At 36.1% G+C, this 22,647-nt stretch overlaps 1 protein-coding gene and 1 non-coding gene across 6 annotated transcripts in view; one reads left to right on the top strand and one right to left on the bottom strand.

Annotated features, from left to right (window-relative positions):
• The window catches only part of TANC2 (tetratricopeptide repeat, ankyrin repeat and coiled-coil containing 2), a 309,551-nt gene that overhangs the window by 74,945 nt on the left and 211,959 nt on the right, over positions 1-22,647 (bottom strand). For all 5 annotated transcript variants that reach the window (XM_015235187.3, XM_031685573.2, XM_031685574.2 and 2 more), the window contains 2 exons: positions 9,785-10,066; positions 5,484-5,617 (listed from right to left, as the gene is read on the bottom strand). In XM_015235187.3, coding sequence (XP_015090673.1) covers positions 5,484-5,617; positions 9,785-10,066 — 416 coding nt within the window. The remainder of the gene's footprint in view (positions 1-5,483; positions 5,618-9,784; positions 10,067-22,647) is intronic.
• On the top strand, positions 18,658-18,764 carry LOC116283750 (U6 spliceosomal RNA). The gene has a single exon (XR_004193461.1). It is a non-coding gene; the product is annotated as a U6 spliceosomal RNA (small nuclear RNA).

The raw sequence follows: 22,647 nt of genomic DNA, 5'->3' as shown, positions 1-22,647 counted from the left end.
ATAGGTTAAAAAACACAAAAATGACAAACAAATAAACAAGGTTGTTTCGCATATTCAGTATCCTGAATGTTGACGAAATCTGGGTCTCACCATAAAATTCCAATGTTAATTTTTAGAGGAAAGATGCCCTAGACGAACTTTAAAAAATACCACCTATAGGCTATTTGTTGTTTAGTCTGGATCACATTTCTCCTAAAATGTAAATCTTTTTCAAAATAGGTAACTGGAACACAAATCAAATCTTATACTTCATTGTCGTTATTTTTGTTTTTCTCTTTCCGCGCGCGCGTGCGTGCATGCGTGTGTGTGTGTGTGTGTGTGTGTGTCTTAAGTCTATTCTCAACATGCATTTCAGAACTGCTGAAACGATCACTTCTTTGGCTGGTAACTTAAACAGCAGCAGAACAATCTCAGGAACCATGATCATCTGACCTTCCCCTGATTTGGTACAGAACTGATCTCTTGGCAAGGATGACATTCCATTTTTTTTTCTACACAGATTTCCTTAGGAAAAAAAAAACCTTTGCTTTTTGTGTTTCAGTGACACTTCTCAAAATTAGCTGGTTTCTCTAATTAGCTTATTTCAGATGGATTACCTTCTTAATCTATGGACTAAGCCAGTGATAACTTACCCAATGTGACAAGAGTTTCCAGTTGCATAAAAACTTTTTGAAGAAAACTTTCTGAAGAATTTTAAGTCAGCAAAATGACCGAAAGGTGCTCCTTCATTATAATTTTCTTGCTTTAGAGCCATATTCAATTACCGATAGATTTTTCTTAGAGAACACTAAACGAAAATCTTCCCTGTCATACTATAGAGGAAGCACAGTACAGTGGTTAAAAGCAGGGACTCTGTGTATGACTGAAAAATTGTGCTCTACACTGGAATTTGACACAACATTGTAAAATGACTATAACTCAATAAAAAGAAAAAATAGAAAAAAATAAAAAAAAAGCAGGGACTCTGGAGCCCGCCTGCCTCAGCTGAAATCTTGGTTAGTCATGTATTAGTTACCTCAGTGAGTTATATAACCTCAGAGGCTCTGTTTCCTAATCCATAAAATGGGGAGAATAAAAGGGCTCACCTCATTGGCTCTGTACACTAGCTCTGCCATTTACTAACAATATAACCTTGGAAAAATGAATTATCACTGAAGTACAGCTTCCACATCCGTAAAATGGGGATAATGACCACCTCACAGGCTTAAGACAAGAATGAAGTAAAATAACACATATAATGTAAACAGTACTGAGCTCAACACACATTAAGCTCTGAGTAATTGGAAGCTAGCCTTTCCTTGTCCAGAGAATTCTGCATGTATGACCACTTGGTAGCAACAGACTAAAAGCCTTCAAAAGCTATCGTTGTTATAGTTAAAGCCACATGTCCAAGAAAGGCCCTGAATGAGATCTCTGTACCCCTCCACTGTGACTCTACTTCAGAAGAAACATGTAATATTAACTGGAAAAACATTTAAGAGATGTAGACCTAGTAAAACCTGTTACTTCATGTGGAGAGTAAATAAATAGATAAATAAAAATAAGAAATGAAACTGCCCTAAAGTTGTGACAAGAACTCTTCAATGTTCTCAACCAAGTAGCAGCACAAGAAGCAGCAAGAATACTGTGGAAGACCAATGGTAAGTAACGATGTGCTAGGATCGTCAGCAAGAACTTTACCAGATCAAGAGGTTTTTCTCATATATTATTTCACCAAAATATAGATTTAAAAGATAATTTCTGCTTATCAGTTTGTTACAGATGAGAAGCATGAGAAGCAAGACTGCTGGTTTCTGCTCTATGTTTTTACAGCACAAACCTGTATACTTGAACTTGTATACTTGTGTCCCATGTGGCACAATTACTGGGTTAATATGAAATTTTAATTGAAGAGGCCATTTGTTGTACAATATTTAGTATAAACTTAAAAATATCCCATCTTTACGAGCAAACAGATGTATTTATATTTTGCTTAAGGGAGAAATAAGCATAAATTTTAAAATATGCTCTTTGAGTAAATGTAAATAATCACTAACTTCTTACTTATAATATTTAATACTTTCCAAATATCAAACCAAACATCAATTTTAATCTAAGGGGCTAATTCTTATAAACTGTTTAATATAAATTTAAAAATATCCCATTTCTAGGTAAAAAAGATTTATTTGTATTTTGCTTAAAGAAGACACAACCATAAGACTTTAAAATGTGATCATTTTTCAAGTGAGTGTAGTTACTAATTCCCTACTAAAAATATATAACATTGTCCAATATTGAACACAAACATCTTGAGTTTTTTTTTCTCTTGATGAGAGACCAAGAAGTGACAACCCAGGGAGACTTAATTCTCTGAGCTCTTTTTAGCACTCATCACCATGTGACATATTATACATTTGTTTGTTCACTGACTTTCTCCCACCACAAAAATGTGGGCTTCATAACAGCAGAGAGTGTATCTGTTTTGTTCACTGCTTTAACTTTAGCCTTGTACTACCAGTGTTCCAAGCATATATTCTAAAGTGAATAAATAAATGACTGTGATGATGGAAGCTCCTCAGCATTTGCGTATTTCTAAGATGATATTTATTCTGATTGTTTTTAAAGAAGAGGCTGGAGTCAGTTTACACGGAATATTTAGAAAAAAACAAAGATGTCTTTTAAAGTTGCACTGAATTAGCAAGTATGAGGGAAATCTCAGGCTGTTTTCAGAAGCCCATTTATAAATGGGTGTGTACCAGTAAGCGGGGATAATTAAAAATGTAGCTGGGGGAAACATGCTGTTTCTGGCTGTGAGCTGAACAGGATTTCTATGAAGAAATTAGAACCTTATGATACTGCAGATGACTCTCTGCTCTTCATTACTAATTAACCATGACAAGAGACTTCTTTAAATATCTGATACAGACATTTTGCACTCTACTTTTCTCCCTAAAATCCTCAAAAATAAAGAGAATAAGAAACAGAAATGCAAACTCCATCTACAGGAATACCCATCTATAATCTCAGATTGTAAAATATAAAGATGGAAAGTGGATGTAGGATTAAATGACTTAACAGACAGAAGAAGGAAACAATAAATGCCTGCTAGGGGTAACAATAGGAATAAGTCCAATTACCTGTAAAATCTTAGAAAAAACATAGGAGTTAGAAGCACCAGGTACTGCGGAAGATGAGGGCAAAGAAGGGAGGTGAAAACACAAATTATTTTATTAAAGTTTATATAAGGAGCAGTTAGATCCCCATATATCCAACCCCATCCTGCCCAGCCAGGTGACTACCTTCCCCAAAACCCACAGAAAAGAGAATTATATTCACTAGAGAAGCTAAACATAGAGGATCTAGGCTTAGGGATGGATACAGACACAGAGTAGGGGAGGATCAGGTACAGGACTGAAAACTGGAGGCTTAAGTAAGAATTTGCATACTGAGTAATGAAACTCCAGCCCCCTTTTCCTGTCCACCTCCAGAATGCTGATAATCAGGATACATACCCTCCAGGAAGGAAGCTGGTGGAATCTTTGCTAGAGAAGATGAACAGTATAAGAAAAAAAAATTATGGACACTGACTTTTGGGTATTGCCAGTAAAGGTTGGTGGGTTGTCTTAATGCTCTGTAGTTAAACTCTCTACATACACAAGCTTCTGTCAGTTTTCCAGTGCCTTACTGTTAAGGAAGAGAGAAGAGAACACACTGCATCCATAAAATAAGAACGGTATGCTATTAGGAAAAAAAAAAGAGGAAGAACGTGGGAAAAAAGACCTATTAGAAATTAAAACTATGATAGCTAAAATTTTTGTATGTGAAAGAACTGAAAGGTAATGTTCAAGAAATCTCTTAAAGGTGGATCATAAAACAAAATAGAAAAACAAAAGTATAGGAAATAGAAAAGTTAAGGAAAGTAGAATATTAGTATAGAAAACCTAAATTTTGATTAAAAGGTGTTGTAGAAGGACAGAGGAAGTGGTGATGAGGAAATTATCAATAAATAATACCAAATAATACCAAAGCATCTCCCTGAATCAAAAAATATCTTCAGGACTCATAAGGTACTGACAGAATATGAAAAAAAGACCCAAAAACAGTGGTAATAAAAAGATTCTAAAAGCTTCTGGAGAGAAAAAAGGTATATATATATATATATATATATATATGAAGAATTAGGAATAAGAATAGCACTAAATTATTTAATAGCAATACTGGAAGTTCAAGATGGATGTCTTCAAAATTCTGAGGGAAAATAATGCTTATCCTAGAATTACATTATGTCAAACAAATAGTAATGTATCAGAATGGAATAAAGATGCCTTTAGAAGCATTAGGTCTCAAAAAACTTACCTCCTATGAATTCTTTCTTAGGAAGCTACTGGAGGATGTGCTCCATCAGAAAAAGGAATACCGTCAAGAAAGATGACATGGGATCAAACACAGAAGAGAAGTAATAGGGATTTCCAGGATAACAACTAGGTCATAAGCCTTGAAAACATTTCTAAGTCCAGATTAAGCTGGATGGAAAGCTCTAGGATAAATGTCTGCAGGGGTTGGGGGCGAGAGGGGGAATGTACCTGATGCGGAAAATTGTATTGAGAGGCATTTGACAAAAGCATTAACGGTTATGGAAATACAGCCAGAGTTTTGAAGAAAAATAAGCACATTTTAAAATGAGGCATTTCATAACCTAAGGAAAACAAAACTGCTCGAGAAGAAAATGTTATCTGTGGTTCCACAGTGAACCATATTTATGTAATATTAGTACTGAAAATACTATAATATGGATTCAGACAAAAATCATCATATAACTGTACTGAGATAGTAGAGGGAAGAAGGAAGGTGAAAGTGCTAAAATTCTCATCATCCGTAATAAGAAGCAATAGATAATGTATAAAACTGATGAAAAAAGTTCAGCAGCACATGAATACTATTTAGAAACTGGAGGTAAAGAGTAGAGAAAATCTCTAAATATTGAAAGTGGCTGTCTTTGGGGAGAGGGTGGGAGAGGAGGGGAAGAGAACTTCTGGTTTTTATTAAAAGCTTTTTAATATTATTCGATTTTCTAATATGTGCATATGTTACTTTGATAAAAATAGAAATTTAAAACCAAACACAGAAAAATTATTGACAGTGTAGTATAGCAAGAAGAATTTTGAAATAGGAATGAAAATAAAAAACCACTGATTACTTACACTGTGATCTTGGGTAAGATAAAGATAAGACTACTTTGATCTCAACTTCTTTATCTATTTATTATGGGAGTCTGGTTATTTCTAAGGGCCTTTCCAACAATAAAGTTCTGATTCCATAGTAACAAGTAGTTTTCTAGAAACAGCAAAAAAAAAAAAAAAAAAAAAAAAAAAAAGAAACTTTTCTCCATGTTCTCACAGTACACCTGTATGAACTTTTGCTCACTTTGCCAGGGGTCTCCCTCCCATTGCTCCCTGCATGTTAAAATGGAACTAGCTCGCCTGTGACCTGGGAATCTACTGTACCTGTGAGGCTAGTCTCCGCATAGCCTCCTCTTGCCACCGGCGCATTTCTGGAGTTCCTGGGCAGCTTCCACTGGTGATGGATGAGTGTGCTGAAGGTGGCTGTGTAAGTGGCAGCTCTCTGTTGGCATCTAAATCTGGATTATTAAAAAGATGAGATGTTTCATCAGGTAATTATAAAACTCTCAACTAAAGGAAGATTGGTTAAATTCCATTTGTTCTTTGATCCAGTAGTTCTACTCCAAGGTATGTACCCAAGAGAAATAAAAACATATGTCCATGAAAAACTTTGTACACAAATGTTCCAAGAAGCAAAATTCATTAATAGCCCCAAAGCAGAAACAACCCAAATGTCCATCAACTGAAAAATGGAGAATTCATACAATGGAACATTACTCAACAATAAAAAGAAATGAGATACTGATATATGCTACAACATGCATAAGTCCTGAAACATTACACTCACTCAAATAAGCCAGTTACAAAAGACCATGTATTATATGATTCCATTTGTGTGAAATGCCCAGAATAAAGAAATACATAGAGACAAAAAGTACTGGGGGTTATCTAGGGGTGGAGACAGAGACTTAGGTGGGGAAATGGAGATTGACTGCTAATGGGCATGGAATTTTCTTAGAGGGAAATGAAAAAGTTCTAAGATTATAGTGATTGCTGCACAACTCAAAAAAAAAAAAGCACTGAATTGATGATTTAAATGGGTGAATTATATGATAAGTGAATTGTAGCTTAATAAAGCTATTTTTAAAAAATTCTATTTGTTCATGTTATTTAGATAATATCTTAACTACTAGACATTATACACTGTATTTATGAATATAGATACTTAAAAAATGGGTACAAAATAGGTAAACTGTTATTTGATGGTCAACAGCTATTGAAAAGGAGGAAGTGAAATAGAGGGAAACAGTTTTAATTTAACTCCCTACCAGTAGGGCTGATTTGAGACTTCTTCCAACCAAATGGCAGAGTGAATTCCCTGGCCACAGGACAGGGTTCTGAACAAACTGCAGGAGGGTGAGTGTGGAAGATGGCAGTGAACGAAAGCTGAAGAAATGTGTGAGATCAAGTTCAGTGACTGTCACTGTATCGTGCCTGTTGTTCCCTCTCTCTCTCCACCCTGTGCCCCTTTATCTGGTATTTGATTTTGTGGGTAATTATTATCCGAGAATTGTCTGTCTTCTAGCTGTTCCCTTTTGGAGATGCCCCCTTTTTTGTCTGGGTGTCTTTACTTTCTGCTTTGTATTCAGAGAACAGTAGAAATAAAAGTTAATAGGGAGGAGCAGTGAGTGTGCACAGCAAACTGGCAAAACAGACTTCTGGAATGAGCAGAATAGGGAGGGCAGGGGTTACTCACTTAATAGCTATTTGGGGGGCCTGGCAGCTGTTGGCAAATGTCAAATCCAAACAATAACTACACTGAGAATTTTAGTGATAGGAAAATATCGTCTTGTATTAGACAAAGCTTCCCTAACTACTGTGCTGAATATACTTGTAGTTAATGTAATAATGCCTGAATTACACAACAGGTCCATTTTCACAAAATGTTTCTGTTCTTTCTGTGTATGTGTTGAGGGGTGGGTGATGACGGTCGTGGAGACTGATGGGGGAGTCAGGTTTGGGGAGGGGTGTAGGCGGAAAGCAGGATGACAGGCTAGTGCCTGCCTTGACAGCTTTTCTGTACCTTCCCAGGGAAATGACAAGGAGGGGGCGGCTGGGGGCTGGGTGTCTGTGGGGGAAGGACACAGCCAGGCAATGCAGTGCTGCAGGCTAAACTGCTCACATTTTCCTCAGCAGTGCTGCTCAGTGTGGAGGAGGCAAGGACAGAAGAAAGAATGACAGAGAATGCAGAAATGGAAGTTGGGAGCTCCAATAATTTTCCACTTTGTTTCATTATTACTACAACTATATCATCGGTACCACTGACTGAGGGATCGGAAGGCCAGCGGGATTCCGAACAAACCTTATCAAAGCTTAATGTAAATTAAACTGTAAAAAATTAAGCCAATTCTCTCTCCACAGACATCAGTCTTATTCATTAATGAAAAAAATTCTGCTACTGCCATTAACACTCCCTGGGCTGGCTCATGTAGTAAACAGACTGATGCTGGAAAATAGCTTGTTCTTTATCAACCTCTTATTCTTGACTCTTCTTAAAGAGTAGTGGTTCAGTTAAGATGGCACAGGTAGAACATAGTTTGGACATCAAAAATGCAACAACAATGATTACATTGAAGATTACAAGGCAATGCTGGTTCTGTATAATTCTGATAAATACATAAACACATACTCTATCTCCTTTAACACCTTTTCAAGTTTTGAAAGTTAACTATCAGGCCGAATCTACAGTCTCAACATGTGGACATTTATCACATGAATGGGAGTGTCCCAGCATTTCCAGAGTTTCTCTGGAGGTAAAACCAGTGGATGTTAGAGAGTAACTTAATGAACTTCCTTTAAAGAACCTCTGCTTTGGGGAGCACATGGGCTGTTTTCTATAAACTCCTGCTCTCCCAGGCTTAGAGGGGGGCACTCCCAGGTACCTTTGCTTTCAGAGAAAGCAGCTCTTCTTGCCCTTGAGCCATGACTCTACCATGCTGTTATCTGCAACAGTGATACACAGAGGAGTCAGAGAGACTATTACCTATCTGTTTTTCTTTCTGACACACTCTAATACTTAACCTCTGGGATGACTCAGATAAGAAGTAGTCTGGGTAATACTTAAGCACTCTAAGGAAAATACTGGAATAGCTGCGGAAGTTACTTTCAACCATGAGGAAGACATCTTAGAATCACAGAATTTTAGCATAGGGATGAATCTTAAAGATCACTTTATCCCACTTTCTCATTTTACAGATAACAAAACAGGTTTAATGGATTAAAGTAAAATTCTCAAGGTTATAAAGTATAGTCAATTTGAGTGTTGGGGCTCAAACTGTGGGCTCTTGACTCCCATGACATTATGACAATCTACTCAGAAAAACTTCATGCGGAAACTGAGTATGATATTGCTCTTAAGTCATGAATTCTTCCATACCAATTTTCACCATACTCTGGCAAGCAGGAACTCCTGTTTTAATCAGTTTTCTTTCTAGACATTAGTTCTTCTACTTGTCAGATATCCGTAAGTTTACCAGAGGCAATCTGCCTACTTAATGACATGAAACTGCTAATTAATTTCTACAGGAAGCCAAGATGTTTGGAGGGTATTCAGCGAGTGCCTGCTGAGTTTCTATAGCACTGTGCTGGACTCTGCAGCTACTATGATCTCAAACAAACCATTTCTAGTGGTTGCTGTCCGGAAATCTGTGATGAGCTACATTATTGATTTGGATTAGCAGAGCAATAGTTTCTTTTTTGTTCTCTTATACCTAACAGAAACCAAGCAGATTGGTTCTATACATATACTGTGTACAGGAAGAACAACTATATATTCATTTCCTTTTATCTTCTTCACTCAAGTGAGTTCCATCGATAAGGAGAGGGAGCACAGCCAAATGGATGAGGCCGGCCTCTGACACCAGGCTGCTTGGGCTCAAATGCTAGTTTCACCACTTACTGGCTTTGAAACCTGGGAGGCTTACTTAACCTCTCTGAGCCTCAAACCATTTATCTGTGAAATGAAGATAACAGGAATACCTCACTGAGTTGACAAGAAGATTGGCTGAATTAATATTTGTTAAGCTCTTATTAGAGAATGCCTGGTATGAAGGACCACATGAGGATTTTAAAAATAAATAAGACCCTGATGGTGGTCATTAAGCTGCACCCAGCCTGTGATGAAAGAAGCATGAATATATATGAAATCTCAGCATCTTCTCACAAGGAAGCAGGAGAAACCCTTTGAGGACACAATGACGTTCAAATCCAAGCAGTGCAATGGTGACATCAATCGCAAGGAAATGAAGGCTGCAAACAGACTGTGTTGGTGTGTAAATGAGGACGGGGCACCGGTGGAGTGAAAGCTGACAGTGATGGATGCAGACATCTCTTACAGGCAACTTCTGTGGTCATTATCCAAAGGACAGACTAGCCAGATAGCCAGTAGGGAAGAGTCATAAATTTATTCTGAGAGAAAGGTTTTCAGTCACACTTAGGTGACTGTTGCATATGTGGGTTAAATGTAAACAGAGTACTACATTCTTACCCCCAACTCTGAATTCATGGTCCTCACATACAAGTCAGGTTTTGCAGATCAGAAAATGAAAGGATATGAGACTTAAAAAATACGTCAGAAAGAATTTCAGAGCAATGAAGCAGGGAGTTCTTTAAAAACGAATACATACGTTTAGGGGAGGCGTGGGGACTGTCAGAGGCGATCTGCCTCATCCGCGTTCCGTGGCAGCTGAGGGCCACCAGCCTGGAGATGATGGAAGTTTTGCCGAACCCAATGTTTCCCACAATCACCACACCTTGGTTCACGCTGGCATTTGAACTTTGAAGTTGAGCGTCTATTTCATGGAAAACCCAATCCCGGCCAACGAACACGGACTCTGTAGTGATGCTGGGCACTTCAAAGAGCAGAGGCTTCAGGGAGATATCTGGAGGCCTATAAGGTGCAAAGCGAACTGGAAGGAACAGTAAGAGAACAGAGAACTTAGGTCAAACTGCCAACACTGAAAGAAATAAGGAAAAAAAGCAGTATGGTTTAGGAGACTGTTGGGAGTTACAGTATGATGGTACCCTGGGTTACTGAGAAAATAACAAAACTCCAAATTTTGGTTCTACACAGATGAGCAACGGCAGGGGGGCTAGAGTCATTTGATACCCTAGCTGGAAGAACACAAACGTGGTTAAAACAGTAATAATTCATGCTATAGTCAGAAACAGTGATATTCAAAATTATTAAACAACAGGGATGGCCCAGTTACCCGCAATCAGGATAGATGCAAAAATAGGGTCCTGAAGGCCTCTTTCTATGCCTGGGGATAACCTTTAAAGTATTGGTTTGTGAGGAGATGTGGGGCTGGCATTTTCTAGGGGAGAGGCCGCGGTGAGGCAGGGCATCCAGACGGCTTACGGCATCAGCTCTTTACCAACCCGTAAGGATGCATTTCAGTATTTAACAAACCAACGTGACTGTACCACCACACATCAGTCTTGCAGAAAGCAATGTAAGATAATTTGTCTGTTTCTTTAAAAATACCAATAAAAACAGAAATTCCTTTAAGTTTGTGATGGCATTTTTTAATCTAGGAAGTGCATTATGGGAAAACTTCTAAAAGCCCTGATGGTTTTAAAAGGTTTTCAACATGTTAAGCAATCAAGGCGGTAGAAACCAAACTTTCACCTATTACCTTTATACCTGTATGGCCAATTTGAAAAAAAAAAAGATTTTTGGTTTTTACACACTTCTTGGGGTCAGATCCCATTGCTTCTCCTATGGGTTTTGTGTGTGTGTGTGTTGATGTAGTTGTGAGATGTGCTAAGGCCAAGCATGAGCTCTACTTTCAGAGGTCTTCTAAAAACGCACAATAGATGTGACTTGGTTTCAAAGTTCCACCTTCTATATTAATGGTACGAAGAAGTCCTGCCTAACTTCCCTTATTTGAATTAAATACTTTCTTAACTGTTTTAAGAGTAGTTGGAGATGTATCATTTTATCTGTTACCCAACATTTCATTTCTGTATCTTTAAGCTGAGTACAGTGCTTTGACACATAGTAGATGCTCACTAAGTGCTTACTGAAATAATTAATTAAAAATAAGGTATTACACTCTAACTCCTTTTTATATTTTGCAGATTAAAGGCCAGGGGTGGGAAGAGGATGAGGACAGGAGAAGGAGAACTAATAAAGAGGGAAATCAGATCTATATACACTGCTCATATTATTCTAGAACATACTTAAACCACTTACACATCATAAAATAGGATGAGGAAACACACACACACACATACATGTAAACACTCTTATTTAAAAGAAAAGGTTATGGAGATACAGCTACATAGTTACAATTTACTGAGTCACATCTCTTTATCAAAATGTACTCTTTTCAAAAATATATAATTACAGAATTAACTGAAAAACTAGATTTTAACTTGCTAAAAAATTAATTCTAGTGTCTTACAGCTAACAGTCTATTTTACTTTTCTTAAACATTATTTTACTGAGTTATAATTCACATACCATAAAATTTACCCTTTTAGAACACATAATTTGGTGGTTTTTAGTATATTCACAAAGTTATACAACCATCACTATTGAATTCATTGTCCAAAGAAAACCATATACCCATTAGCTGTCACTCTCTAGTCCCCGTTTCCCCCAGCCCCTGACAATCTGAGACTTTCTGCCTTTAAAGATTTGCCTATTGTGTTCATCCCACATACGTGTTATCATATGATACGTGGCCTTTTATGTCTGGCTCCTTTCACTTGGCATGTTTTGAGGTTCACTCATGTTGCAGCATGTATCAGTACTTCATCCTTCTTATTGCTGAACGATATTCCATTATATGGATATAGCACATTTTGTTCATCCATTTATCAGCTGACAAGCATTTGGGTTGTTTCCACTTTTTGGCTATTATGAACCATGCTGCTATGAACATTCATGTTCAAGTTTTTGTGCACATATGTTTCCAATTCTCTTGGGTATATATCTAGGAGTGGGTCATATGGAAACTCCATGTTTTAACTTTTGGAGAAGCTGCCAAACTGTTCTATTTTACTTTTGCTATTTTTAATGGAAGTGATATATATTCACTACAGAAAATTTAGGAAGAGCAGATGAACAAAATAATTTTACTCCCATCAGCCAGAGAGAAATACAATTCACTTTCTACCTAAATTTTGTCTGTACTGTATGTACTTATTTTTAAAACAAAAAATGGGGTCATACTATAGACACTGTTTCATAATATGCTTTTTTTTGCTTAGCAGTTCTAGAGTTCTGAAAAAGTTGACTTATCAGACTTGCCAGCTTAACAGTTGCTTCAGTGGAGAGACTGATCCTTGGCACTCCTCACTCCACCATTTTCCACGATGTCACTTAATAGTAGGGGCTGCTAACCATTCAGGGGTTCTTCTGGGTATCTGTGTGCCTCTGGTGAGCAGACACTGAGACAGACACTCTGAGTTCAGACTGAGCAGTTGTAGGACTCCCAGCAAGGAAGGAGAAAATAGATCGTTGGTTTGAGATGAGTCTGATTAGGCCTAGAGAGATCTAAGTTCACACACCTGGTTTCAGAACTAGAATCAAAACCTAATTCTGACTCCAAAACCCACGGTTTTTTTCTATTACAATATGTTGCCGCTCTTTAGGATATCACTATTAAATCTGAATGTGATACGAGTTATACCACTGATGACCAGGACTGAGTAGACTTAGCTGACTGGCTAGGCTAACTTCTTTCTCCTTCACCTATACTGTGTTTCCCTTTAGGAACTACATGCTTGGCCAGAAATAACCTTTCCAGAGAGAGAAGAGCTTCTGCTTTCTAAACTAACAGACTTATCTCTTCCGGTCTGAGATTACCTTTAGTATCAAAAGGGACTTTCACGAATATGACCAATGCCAACTTATAATGTGGGATAAGTACAGAATCAACTTAAATGCCAAAGTTTTTGAGAAAAATTCTATTAAGATAACTTGTTCTCACATTGACGTAATCTCTCATCATATTTTATTCTACTGAGAAAGCTTTGACATTTTAAAAAGTTATTTTAAAATTTTTCTAAAAATGTAATCAATTCACAAAAGCCTCAAGGGAAGAACAGACAAAATTATCCCAGTACCATATGGTACAACAACTGCAGACACCAGGAACAGCTTAGAAACAGCTTCTGTACCTCAGAACCTAAGGCTTTTCTCAGATGAATACAATAAAAGAAAGCCACGCTTCCTATGTACCAACAATAAATTTAGGGCATATGAACAAGGAACTTTGGCCTGCACTGTGGGATGCAGAGGTAATGAATACTCTCTGTGGAGTTTATATTCCTAAATAAGTGATTCTTTGTTTGGAATATCAGCTGGCTTCTGAGAGGTTTTCTAAGGCAGAAACCACTGAAATAATCCAGTGAGAAGTGACCACAGCAACTATAGCTGAGCTAAGGCAAAAAAGATGACCTAATCCATACATTTAGTCACAGATGTGGTTCTTACCCCTGGCACCCAAGAAGTGGCAGTCCCAGGGCAGCAACAGAGCAGGAAGATCATCCCATCCTTCTCAAAACATTCTAAAGCATACTGATATCTGGAATTTACTTTGAAATTTGTAAAAAAAAAAAAAAGGATGGGTGGTTAAAGAGATGGATAGATATGTGATAAAATAATCAAATACAAATGATATATCAAGGTGAGTACACGAGTATTTACTGTAAAATTCTTTCCTTTTTTTTTTGTATATCTGAAAATTTTCCTAAGAAAATGTTAAAGGAAAAAACACAAAAAAGAAAAACATTCCAACGGGGCACACAAACAGAACAAGCTTTGAAAGGCAGTTTTTTAAAGGGATTTAATAATCACCCCAGACTCAGATCACTGTGTGCATCCCCCTATGCAAATTAGGCCTGTGACAGACAAATGAATTCTCTCTAGGAAACAGTCTCTTTGAGACTATCAATTCAAATAGTTATATATCTAGGCTTATCGAGAAAAGTGACCTTACTTTAACTAAGGTAAAGAGTAAACATTTAAAAAACAAACAAGAGTGCATTAAGGCTAACAGACCAGTTTGTCGAAATGCAAATAAACAGCTGCAGCAGCGGGAAAAGGGGAAGGGGAAGTGGGGGCAAAAGTGCTCTAACTGGATTTAGACTAAAGCATGTTTACTCATGGAAAACAACCATGAATCATCTTAAAAGAAGTCAGTCACAGGACTGGGAGAAGAAAGGGCGTATGTAACACAGCCAAGGTCTGTGCAAACAGGAGCAGAGTTGTATTTCCTCACATTCTTCCATAACGACTGTAAAGTCTAGCCTGGAAGCACCTCTGTTCCTCAGATCAAAAGCTAATTTCAGGCTTATTCTTAGGGTTTAGGCCATGCATGCTATTCTCTGCAGAGAGCAGAAGAAAAACACATGCGCTTCAAACAAAACCTTGTCTCACATTAGCACCAAACACAAGTCAAAAAACAGGCCGATGTTTTTTTCTTATTAAACCAAGGCAAGAACTCATTTGTCTACTGAGTTTCCAGAAGGCTCACTCTCCCATTTGCAAGAGTCAAATCTCTTTAGGGACTCTTGTTTATTTACGGCACTCAGGAACAGGACTACAGTAGGCAGGTACTCCTACCTCAGGAAATGAGTTTTTGAAGAGTGTAAAGCAATTTGAAGCAGGTCCTAAAAAACAATCTAAAGATAGTAGCCTGAGAAATGTTCATTCCAGGTAACTTCTGTTTAAAAAAAAATTAAATAAAGCAGATTCACTTTTTGGGTCAGCAGGGAAGCATATACCAGAGTGGGTAAAACTGCAGACTCAGAGCCAGGATGCCATGGTCTGTATCCTGTCCTTGTTACTAACTGTGGGAACTTAGGATACTTACATGTTTTTGATATCTCAGTTTTCCTCATCTTTAAAACAGGGATAATCATGACATGTGAGGATTAAAATGAGTTAATACATTTTGTGAGCCTGGGACAGCGTCTGCTTGTTAACTGTGGTAGCTGCTACCACTATGCATATCACTAAGCCACAAAAGACACCCAGTGTAACCTAATCCCCTCCCTCTCACATACATTTATTTAAAACAAAACATCATGAAAAGTATACTGAGAACATACACTCTTTGAGCCCTCAGCACTCTGAGCTTCTGACTTATGTCCCTTCTTCCTTCTACCACTCAACATTTTGAAAGAGCCATGTGTACTATCTTCACTTCTGTAGCAGTAACTCATTCTCACCTGGCTTCCTCCCATATTACTCTGCTGAACTTGTTTTGAAGGCACCAACAACTTTCTAACTTTTAAGTCCAATGAATTATTTTCAGTCTTTATGCTTAACCACTCCTCAGTATTTAACACTTTTAACTAAATCTCACTTTTTGAAAGATATTCCCTTATTGGGCTTAACATAACACTTTCTTCCAGTTCTTTTTTTGTCCTCTCCTCTTGATATATCTTTAATGATTCCTCCTGTTCCACCCATCCCTAAAATATTGCCAATCCTAGGTTCTATATTTTATTGCTTTCTCTTCTTAGTGGTCTCCTTGGGTAATCTCAAAGGAACAGACTAATTTCACAGCCATCTAAGTGGTGATAGTTTATATTTCTATTCCAGATCCCATTTCTAAACTCCTGTACAGCATTTCCAACAACTCACAAGAGTTATCTATGTGAATTTCCAATAGATATCTCAAGTTTAAAATGTTTAAAATGAAAATTATTCTCTCTCTCCTGTTAACTTAGACTTTATTGTCCATTTGTTATCTCAATTAATGAAACATCATCTAAGACAGAAACCTGGGATTCACCAGGATTTCTTCTTCCTTAATCCTTACATCTAATTTGTCATAGGTCCTATCAATTATTCTTGAGGAATATCTCTCAGATAGAATTCCTTTTTCCTTTTCCCATTCCACTGCTACTGATAGTGACATAACCTTGGAGGAGTTGCCAGATCACTTTAAGCCTAGTTTTGTTATCTGTAAAATAAGAAAATGTACATTTAAGCTCTTAGTTCAGAACCTAGTTAATCCACAATAAATGACAGCCTAAGTTTAGATTCTCAACATCTTTTGCTTTTGACCATGTACTTAACCAAGCTTTTAATAAACAACCTTGTATCTCACACACCCCTCCTGTATACAGGTATATGATATAATCATATCTACCCTACACTTCTACCCACATATTTCATCAACTTACCCTACCACAATTACTCAACCTAGGAAGTCCTTACTAACTAGTACAGTTATTGTTGCAGGGGATGTATGTCACAGAGAACGTACATTTACAAATGTTTACTAAATGAATTTGTGAACGAAAACAGTATGAATTTTCCATTTGCAACTGCAGAGAAATGTTTATAGATTTGGTTTTGGCAGAACAGGAGGGCTAGAGGAAGACAGTTATAGGATGCAAACCCAGGTCTTTGAAAATCACTGAACTGTACTATGATAATAAAAAGAAATGAAACATTTGTTTGCCACCTTTCGGGGATATATTTCTGTTTAAAAGGCTAGTGTCATAAACAAGAGGGTCATTAAATAACAGGACATTCAGGGGATAAAAACTGTTATTTTCCAGGCTCTGTACATATCACAGGCAAGGCCTGGATGCTGGCCAAGACATCAACAATCAAAGAATCATATTTCTACAGGAAGCTGGGGGAAGGGAAAGTATCCAGAGAAGACAGGATATATATTTTTTAAAGACTATTTTTCCTTTCTTCTAGAGAAATTACTGAGAAGGCTGAAGCCACACATATCCATTTAGTAACTAACATCTTACTAGTGCTATATGTGAGATTTACTTTGTACAAACAATGACCGTATTTAATTCTTCATTATTATAGGTAAAATATGTATTTTGGCTTAAAGAAAACCCAATTCTAACTACCAAGCCATTTATGCTCTCATTCATTTCATCCATATACATATATATTTAATTTGACATGAATTTCCACTTCTGGCCAAGATGGTGAAACAAGGACTAGATTTGCCCTCCCACCTAAAACAACTCCAAAACAAGGAAATAAACCTCTAGACAAAATACATGAAACAAAGGTTTTCAAGGCATTAGACATAGGCAATGAAAAACAGTAATCCCTAACAGATGGAAAACCCTATGTCCACTTACAACATTGAGAGAATTTTCAGACCACAATACAGGAAGGAAGAACCCAGTCAGATTCTGGCAGACTCCCTTAGTTGAGTAGATGGAGCTGAAAATCCACAGACACCAAGGCAGCTACTGTTCAAAGAACAGAGTACTGGAAAGGAGAGAGTCGTACAGAAATAATTCTGAAGATCTGTGGAGAGTTAACTGTTGAGTAATCTCAGAGCAGTGACTGGCACATGTATAAGGACTAAAGAGAAGAGTGCCTGCTGTTTACATAGGGCCAGGAGTAGTGACTGTTCCTACCAGCCAGAATGGAAAGCCTCACAATTTATAGAAGACTGGATAAATCCAGAAGGATCTTGTCTCAAAAGTATGGAATAATGATACCTGTAAATATTGTTCTGGTTCTACTCATCAAATCTTAAAGACAAGATCCAAAATTGATCATACTGTTTCCAAATAACTAACCCACATTCCAGAAAAAAGTTGAATAGTTATTAGAATATAAACATAAACAACACTCAATAAAGTAAAATTCACAATGTCTGGCATCCAAATGAAGATTATCAGCCATGCAAAGATGTAGGAAAATATAAATCATAATTAGGAGAAAAACCAATCAACTGAAATTGACTCAGACTGGACACAGATGTTAGAATCAGCAGAGAAAAGTATTAAAACCATGATTATAACTATATTCTATATGTTCAAAAGGTAGGGACATGGGAGATATAAAAGACCCAAATTGTACTTCTGGAGAAAAAATATCACAAGATGGGATTTGTGACAAATTTGACATTACAGAAGAAAAGATGAATAACCTTGAAGACACAGCAATGAAAACTATGCAAAATTAAACACAGTGAAAAAAGAGAGAGAAAAAATTTTTAAATATTTTTAAAAATAAAAAGAGCATCAGTGAACTGTGGGACAACTCCAAGTGGCCAAATATAGGTAGAACTGGAGTCCTTGAAGGTGGGAGACAAAAAAATACATTTAAAGAAATAATGGCTATAAAATCTCCAAATTTGATGAAAACCATCAACTCACTGATCCAGGAAACTCAATGAGTCCCAAGTGTAATAATAAGAAAGTGATAATGAAGGCACATCATAATCAAATTACTCAAAACAAGTGATAGAGAGAAAATCTTAAAAGCAGTCAGAGAATAAAAAGACACATTAAGCATAGACGAACAAACGTAAGGATGACAGCAGATTTCTTTTCAGAAACAATGCAAATGATAAGGCAGTAGAAATAAACCTTTAAATTATGGAAAGAAAAAACATGTCAACCTACAATTCAGTACCTAGTGAAAATATCTTTCAAAAATGGTGACACAGAGTTTTCAGACATATAAAAGCTGAAAAAAGTTAATAATTAATCACCAGCAGACCCACAATATAAGAAATGTTAAAAGAACTCTTTCAGTTCAGTGCTTGCTTCGGCAGCACATATACTATAATTGGAATGATACAGAGAAGATTAGCATGGCCCCTGCACAAGGATGACATGCAAATTAATAAAGTGTTCCATATTTTTACATTATGCAGTACACCAGAAATGGACACATTGTAACTGACTATACTTCAATCACAAAAATAAAAACAATAAACAAAACAAACAAAAAAACCCCCAAAACAAACAAATAAAAAGAAGTCTTTCAGGCAGAAGAAAAATGACATCAGACAGAAAAATAGATTAACACAAAGAAATGAAGAGCACTAGAAATGTTAACTGTGTGGATTAATATGTAAGATTTTATCAAAACTCTTTAAAAGATAAGTGATACCTCTATATATGGCAGTGTTTATTACATTTAGATAAGTAAAATGTCTCATAACAATAACATAAAAGCTGGGAGGAGAGAAATGGAAATACGCTATAATATCGAAAAGAGTTTAACATAATAGACCTGAGACTGCTACCCTTAGAAAGTCTGCTTATGAAGTTGGCCCTTACCTGAAGTTTGGAAATGTGAATTTTGAGATTTCCACCATTTCCAGAACTAAAAAGAATGGCTCACTGTGCTTAAATTGTTTGTATAAACAATATGATTTATGCTGAATATTCGCTTTTCTTCTGGGAGTCTAGAATTTTGATATGTTTTAGGCAGGAAGGTCTACATGACCTGACCCCAGTAAAAATCTTGGGCACTGAATCCCTAATGACTTTCCTGGTAGACAACATTTCACACATGTCACAGCTCATTGCTGGAGAAATTAAGTGGATGTTGTATAACTTCACTCAGAGAGAACAAATAGAAGCTTGTCTCTGGTTTTCTCTGGACTTTCCCCCATGCACCTTTTCTCTTTCCAGATTTTGTTTTGTATCCTTTTACTGTAATAAAGCATAGCTACAGGAATGACTATGTGCCGAGTACCATTAGTCCTCCTAGTGAGTCAGTCAACTTGGGGGGCATCTCCAAGACAAGTATTATAAAGGTCTTGAAACATTTATCAAGATAGGTCATATTTTGGCTCATAAAAATTCTTCGTAACTTTAAAAGAATTCATGCTGTTCAAAATATAATTTTTGACCACAATACAACTGAATTACAAATGAACAGCAGAAATATATCTAGAAATACCCCAGAAATATCCATGAGTTGAAGAAGAAATCAAAAAGCAAATTTTCAGGCCATAGAAAAATGTTTCAATGTTGTTTCAGTTGTGCTGGGATGCCATTAGGACTTTTAAGCAGGGAAGTAATATAACAAGTATTTGAAAGATTACTATGGCTGCTGTGTATATTATATTGTAAAAAAGAGAAAGAGAAAAGTAAACTTCACATAAAAATTCATAAAGTTTTTCTTTAATTAAAAACTAAAATCAGATTTTAAAATGTGAAAAAAAGCAAATTAGTATTTTGAACTGAATGAAAGTGAAAACATAAAATCTATGAAATGCAGCTAAAGTAGTATTTAACAGGGAAATTTATAGCACTAACATGCCCATATTAAAAGAAAGGTCTATGTCAATGAGTTCATCTTTTACCTTAGCAAATTAGAAAATGAAGGAAAAAACCCAAAGCAAGGAGAAGAAAGGAAATAATAAAAACAGAATGGAAGTAAGTGAAGTAATAATCAAGAAAACAATAGAAAAGATTAATGAAAATAAAAGATTTAATGAGCCCAATAAAACTGTTAAACCTCTAAGCAGATTAATCAGGAAAAAAAGAAGACATAAAATATCAGTGAGAGTAGAAATAAGTGGTAACATGACTACAGATTAAAAGGGTAGAGGGATACTGTGATAATTTTACACCAATAAATTTAACAGATTAGATAAAATGGGCAAATTTCTATAACACACAAACTAACAAACCCACACACAAAAAAACAGACACATAACCTGAATAGGTTATATCTACTAAAGTAATTGAACTGACAGCTAAAATCTTTCCATAATGAAAACTCCAGACCCTGATAGTTTCATGAGCAAATTTTACTAATTATTTAAGGAAGATATAACATCTATTTTACACAAACTATAAAGCTCAAGAGAGATACTTTCTCATTACTATGGTATTAAAACCAGATAAAGACATTATAAGAAAACTACAAGCCAGTATCTCTCATGAACATAGATGCAAAAAAATATATAAAATTATGTTAAATTGAGGCCAGTATATAAAAATGTAATACATCATGACCAAGTAGATTTTATACTAGGAATTAAAAGTTGGCTTAACATTTGAAAATCAATGTAATTCACCATTTTAACAAAGTAAAAAAGAAAACCATTATGATTATTTCCACAGATACAGAAAAACCAACTGACAAAATCCAACACAAATTCCTGATTAAAAACAAACAAACAAAAAAACCCAAACAACTCTCAGCAAACTAACAACAGTAGGGGAACCACCTCAACCTGATTAAGTGCATCTACTGAAAACCTAACATTTATCTCATGGTGAAAGACTGCACGGTTTCTCCCAAAGATCAGAATAAGGCAAGGATTTCTGCTCTTTTGGCTTCTATTCAACATTGTACTACTTTTAGTCAGAGTAATAAGGAAAGAAAAAGAAACTATCTTTACTCACAGACAATATGACTATCTAATGTAGAAAACACTATGCAATCTACAAAAAAGCCATTAGAAATAGTAAGTGAGTTTAGCCAGGTTTCAGGATACACAGAACAGTATACAAAAATCCACTGTACCTCTGTATACTAGCAATAAACAATTATGAATTAAAACAAAAAGCAATACTATTTAGTATAAGAAATATGAAATACTGAAGGGTAAATATGACAAAATATTTTCAACATCTGTACATTGACAAAACATTGCTGAGAGAAGTTAAGAAAGATCTAAATGAATGGAGACATATATTATGTTCATGGATTGGAAGATTTAATATTGATAAGAAGTCTGTTTCCCTCAAATTGATCTACAGATCCAATGCAATCCCTGTCAAAATTTCAGCAGCCTTTTCAGTAGATATTTACAAGGTTTCATATGGAAATACCAAAGAACCTAGAATAGCCAAAACAATAACATTTGGAGGGTTAACAATACCTGATTTTAAGCTTTATTATAAAGCCACCTCAATCAAGAGAGTGTGGAATTAACATCAGTACAAACAAATGAATGGAACAGAAGTAGTTCAGAAACACATCCATCCATATACATGGGTGACTGATTTTTGACAGCGCAAAGGTGCAAAAGGAATTCAGGGGAGGAGGAATAGTCTTTGCAACAAATGGTGTTAGAACAATTGGACAGTTACATGCCAAAGACAAAACCCCAAAAAACTCTGATACCTACCATGCACCACGTCATATACAAAAATTAACTCAAAATCAACCATAGGCCTAAACATAAAACCTAAAACTATAAAATGTCTAGAAGAAAACACAGAAATTATTTGTGACTTTTGGTTTGTCAAAGAAATCTTAGATATAACACCAGAAGAAAAATCCATCAAAGACAAAAATTCATAAATTGGACTTCTGAACACTTTTGTTCAAAAGATACTGTTAAGAGAAGGAAAAGACAAGCCATAAACTGGGAAAAAATTGCAAAGCACATACCTGATAAAGGACTCTTATCCAAACTATACAATGGACACTCAGAACTCAATAATAAGAAACCACCCAATAAAAAAGTGGACAAAATATTTGAAGAGACAATTCACTAAAGATATTTGATGGCAAATAAGCACATGAGATCAACAATAAGCAAAATGTTGTATAGCAGATCTCTAGAATGTTTTCATCTTGCATGACTCAAACTTCATTAAGCCCATTGAACAAAAACTCCCCATTTTCCACTCCCCGCAGGCCCTAGCAACCACCGTCTGGCAATTAGTGTTTATATGCAACTGTTCTCATCCCTAGCACCACAGTGTACTGAATTATCTACAATAAGCCATTGTATTTCTATTATTATACTACTTAAAGCTTTTTATATTATAT

Source organism: Vicugna pacos, chromosome 16, assembly GCF_048564905.1.
Source record: "Vicugna pacos chromosome 16, VicPac4, whole genome shotgun sequence".
Classification (NCBI taxonomy): Eukaryota; Metazoa; Chordata; class Mammalia; order Artiodactyla; family Camelidae; genus Vicugna; species Vicugna pacos.
This window is presented reverse-complemented; position numbering and strand designations above follow the sequence as displayed.